The following is a 5,165-nucleotide window of genomic DNA, read 5'->3' on the forward strand; positions in this document are numbered from 1 at the left end:
GAGAGAGAGAGAGAGAGAGAGAGAGAGAGAGAGAGAGAGAGAGTACATGTCAGCGCCTCAGAGACAGTGGATACCCCTGGAGTTATGATATATATATATATGATATATATATATATCCTTAACGGGTAGTTATGTGCCATCCAGTGTGGGTGCTGGGGTTCATATCTAGTCCTCTGCTAGAGCAGCTCTATTAACCACCAAGACATCTCTCTAGCCCCACTTTAAAATATAATTTTATTAGTTCTTTGAGAATTGCATACTCCTCCTAACTTCTTACACATCTACTGCCCATTTCTCCACCACCTCCACACTTTGTCCTTTCTCTGTTTTTAATAGCACTGAGTCCAATTTGTGCTGGCTGATAAACTCTTAGGTATGCGGCAATCCACTTAAGGTGTCCCTAACAGGAGCAGGACCTACACTGTTTCTCACCACCCAAGAAGCCATCAGCTATTAACAGCTCCTCAATTACAGTTGGAGGCTCATGAGCCCCTGCCTCCAGATTAGAATCATGACTGGCTTGATTTTCTGTAGGTCTTGTGCCGGCAACCACAGGCCCTGTGAATTCATGAACACTGTAGCCCTAGCATGCCCTGCACGCATTGTTTTGCCTGGGTTTCATAACCTCTGGCTCTTAGGATCTTTCTGCCCACCTCCTCCATTACTGTCCCCAAGCCTTGGGAGCGGAGGTGACATAGCTCCTTCTGTGGGTGAGCACTCCACCAACATGGGTTTTCTGTACTTTTTATCTGGGTTTCCTAAGTGGGTTCCAAGGATCCAACCCAAGTCATCAGAGTTGCATGGAAAACCCTTTGGTCCACTGAGCCATCTTTACTGACCCCTTCAATACATTCTTACCAATACATCACTATTTTAATGGCCGTCCAGGTTAGTGTGAAGTTGTGTGTCTTGTTTTTATTTGGCATTCCCTGATGGTTAATGACACAGCACACCTTTTCCTGCCTGTGCCACTTGCCTGATGTTTAAGAGAAATGTACAGTCATGTCCTCTGTCTCATTTTTTAAATTAGGTTTTCTTTAAAAGCTGAGTTGTATGAATTCTTTGCATATCCTGGATTTAGTCTCTCATCACATATATCAGTTTTACTTATTCTGCGGTATTTTTTCATTTTCTTATTTTTTATGTGCATGATTGTTTTGCCTGTACATATGTCTGTGCACCTTGTGCCTTCCTGGTGCCCAAAGAAACCAGAAGAGGGAATGGGGTCCCCTGGAATTGGAGGTACAAATGGTTGTGAACCACCATGTAGGTGCTAGGAATTGAATCTAGGTCCTGTGGAAGAACAGCTAAGCAGCTATTGCTCTTGGCCACTGAGATCTCTCTCCAGCCTTTTTTCTTCTCTTTTAAAGATTTATTTACTTTATACATGTGAGTATACTGTCGCTGTCTTCAGACACACCAGAAAAGGATCAAATCCCATTACAGATGGTTGCATGTGGTTGCTGGGAATTGAACTCAGGACCTCCGGAAGAGCAGCCAGTGCTCTTAACCACTGTGCCATCTCTCCAGCCCCATCTTTCATCTTAATAGGATTGTTTATATCTCAGGATTTTAAATTTTTGGTGAAGTCCAGTTCCTGTTTTTCTTTCACACTGTGTTGCGAGGTTGAGGGTGTTGAGAAGGCGTTGTGAAGCCAGGCGTTGTGAAGAAGCTGCTGTCTCTTCTCAAACGGCAGAGCCTTAATTCTTACATCTACATTTTGATATGATTTTTTTTTTTTAAGTGTGAGGAGACGATTCGAGAGCGGGTAGAACTTATGGCATTAACCGTATCTTGTCATTTGTGATTTTCTTGTTACTTCCTGTGGACTTGAGTTACCACCTGAAGTTACTTCTCTCTCAAATGCTGCTTCATTTCCACCTATGTCCTTGCCTGTCGCTGCTCAGATACATAACCTTTTTCTCTTTATAGGGCATAGGCCCAATCACAATTATATATGTACTTGCTATCTGCTCGAACTTTAATCAGTTAAGAGATCTGTGACCGGTACTGGTCAAGGCTTACATAGTTATTTGTTCTGATGACAACTCCCAACCTGTCTGCTGGAACTTGTTTTCGGCCTGTGTAATTTCCTTCAGAACTCATCATATGGAGCGTGTGCTAGGTTTCTCTGGGTTTTCCTTGCTGAGGGAATCTTTCCATTACGCCCTCACGCCTTTAATCTCCACACTCAGGAGGCAGAGGCAGGTAGATCTCTACCAGTCAGAGGACTGCCTGGTCTACATAGTGAGTTCCAGGACATCCAGGGCTACATAGAGAGAGCCTGTCTCCAAACCAAACCAAACCAAACCAACCAAACCAAACTGAACAAAACATCCACAAAATGAAATAGACCTTTATTGTATAAAATTTATATTTATAGTAAAATTGTTATGATATTTAGAGACGTTCTTTATAGGGCATATTTGTTTTCTATTTTAACAATTAACCTCTGTGTGATGTCTGTTACAGCTAATGGCCACTCTTGGTTCGTTATTGACTAAAGCCCATGCTTGTATACAGGTTTCCTTTGTTTTTGTCTGATGTCCCATTCAGGATCTCCTTACACTCGGTGTCCTGTCACCACTCTAGACTTCTCTTGGCCTTCCCTGGCACTAGAAGATGCTGTGCGCTCATCTCAGATGAGTCTCATTCCATTGAAAGATCAGCACTCTTTCAAAGGTGTCCTGATCCATTTTAATTGACAGTAGCATCAGAAACAAGTGCTCCGTGCTTTACCTACTGTGCAAACATGGGGGCTTGAGTTTGGATCGATAGCACCCTTATAGCCTGGCACAGACATCTGTAAGCTCAGTGATGGTGGGGGCAGAGGGGAGGAGGGGACAAGACCATCCCTGGAGATCATGGGCTGGCCAACCTAATCAAACCAGTGAAGCTCCAGGATCACAGAGAGATCCTGCCTCAAAAAGTATGATGGGGAATAATCAAGAAAGACGCGATATTGATCTCTGCCTCCATATACCTGCGTGGTTATATGGACACACCCACCCCAAACATACACAGCACACACACACACACACACACACACACACACACACACACACACACACAGAGAGAGAGAGAGAGAGAGAGACAGAGAGACAGAGAGACAGAGAGACAGAGAGCGCGCGCGTGCACTCAGTGTCTTGACAGTTTTTCTTCCTTCCTTAGCATATGCTGTATCCCGCTGCCTGTGGTCTCTGTTGTTTCCGATGAGCCGTCAGCTGTTGGCTCTTACCAAGCTTGCGCACAAGACTGATGGTTGTTGCTTTTCTTGCCATCTCAATCTCTGCCCTTTGCCCTAGCATTCAGTGGTGTGACTGTGCTGTACTTGGGATGGGCTTCTTTGCATTTATCCGCTTTGGAGCTCCCCCCCCCCCTTTCTTCTTTTTTAAAGGAAACCCACCTGGGGTGTGAATTTTTTAAAATTCACTTATTTTAGTACACAGTTGCTGTTTTCAGGCACACCAGAAAAGGGCATCAGATCTCATGATAGATGGTTGTGAGACACCATGTGGTTGCTGGGAATTGAACTGAGGACCTCTGGAAGAGCAGTCAGTGCTCTTAAACCTCTGAGCCATCTCTCCAGCCCTCTTTGGAGCTTGTTTAAATTATCTGGGTGTCTAGCTTAGTGTTTTTGAAATAAAAATTGGGGTGGGGGTTCTTGTCCATGGAAGCCTTGAGTAGTTTTCCTGTTCCACTTCTTTTTTTTTTTCTTTTCCCTTTTTCTTTTCTTTTTTTTTTCTTTTTTTCTTTTTTTTCAAGACAGGGTTTCTCTGTATAGCCCTGGGTGTCCTGGAACTCACTTTGTAGACCAGGCTGGCATCGAACTCAGAAATCCGCCTACCTCTGCCTCCCAAGTGCTGGGATTAAAGGCGTGCGCCACCACCGCCCGGCTCTGTTCCACTTCTTTATCCCCTTCCATTACTACCACTACGTGTACCACAATCAAGCTGACTACATCTCTCTGAAACTGCTGGTTATCTGTGTCTTCACTTCCTCTCTTCAGATTGCGTAAACTCTACCCATGTAGCTTCAAGTTCGGAGATGGATTCTTCTAATAGCTTAAATCTGCCATTGAGTTCCCACAATATGTACCCAATGCCATTGAACTATGTGCTTAAATGCTTAAAATAGCAAATAAATGTAAATTTATTTATGTAAATTTATTTATGTAAATTTAACAATACAAGAAGACAGGAAAGTAAATTCAGACTGATGGAGCCAAAGTATATATAAATGCACAGTCTCTCACACAAAAACAGCCTTCGAAATCAAAACAAGAGAAGGCACAGTCCATAGTAAAGAAAGAAAATAGGGAAGAAAAAGAAAGGGACGAGGAGCTTAGCCACTCTAGGGTTTCTGAGCCAGATGAAAACATCATTATTTGCTAGAAAAACCCAGAATCTTCAGAGGGCCCCACCCTTTGTGGCTGTCGCCTTCCATTTTGGAACTGTACTGAGACGTGGGGACGGAGGAGCTGCTCCCAGAATTTCATGGGCTAATGGGTTCTTCCCAACAGGACAGGGCCAAAGCCCATATCTTGAATGATAAGTTACGGAAGCAGCTGGCTGAGTTCCGGGCCCCACAGGTAATGATGTATGTCAAGGAGAAGATCCTGAATGGGGAGCTGGAGAAGACCATCAAGATGTGGGAGCGGAAGGTGGAGATTGCAGAGGTGAGCCTGCTGTCCCCAGACGGGATCGATTATGGGGTCATTAAGTATCTCAAGCCGCCAACACTTTTCTTCAGAGTCTTGTTCTTCAGGGCTGAACTTAAGAGGGACATTGGACATGTTGTATCTGTGCGAAATCTCTGCAGCTGTTTCAGTTGCTCAGCCAAAATGAACAGTGGATTTTTCCTTCTAAGCTCCACTCTTAATGATTAGGGACAATGTACTTTAGGGTTAGGAAGAAACACTTATGACACAAGGGTGTTTAGCTGCTTGTTTCCATAATGAATTTTAGAGTCTTCTACATCCCTCCATGTCATGGGATTTATAAACTGCTGCTTCTTTCATGGAGAAGACAGTATTTAAGAAAAGGAGAAGGTATATGTGGGGAGTCGCACCTTTAGTCCCTAGCACTGAGAGGCAGAGGCAGAGGCAGAGGCAGAGGCAGAGAGGCAGAGAGGCAGAGAGGCAGAGAGGCAGAGAGGCAGAGAGG

General features: G+C 44.2%; 1 protein-coding gene across 1 annotated transcript in view; it reads left to right on the forward strand.

Annotated features, from left to right (window-relative positions):
* The window catches only part of Ccdc113 (coiled-coil domain containing 113), a 26,093-nt gene that overhangs the window by 19,195 nt on the left and 1,733 nt on the right, over positions 1 to 5,165 (forward strand). Inside the window, exon 8 of the mRNA XM_021220762.1 lies at positions 4,523 to 4,678. Coding sequence (XP_021076421.1) covers positions 4,523 to 4,678 — 156 coding nt within the window. The remainder of the gene's footprint in view (positions 1 to 4,522; positions 4,679 to 5,165) is intronic.

This window comes from Mus pahari, chromosome 20, assembly GCF_900095145.1.
Source record: "Mus pahari chromosome 20, PAHARI_EIJ_v1.1, whole genome shotgun sequence".
NCBI classification, from domain to species: Eukaryota; Metazoa; Chordata; class Mammalia; order Rodentia; family Muridae; genus Mus; species Mus pahari.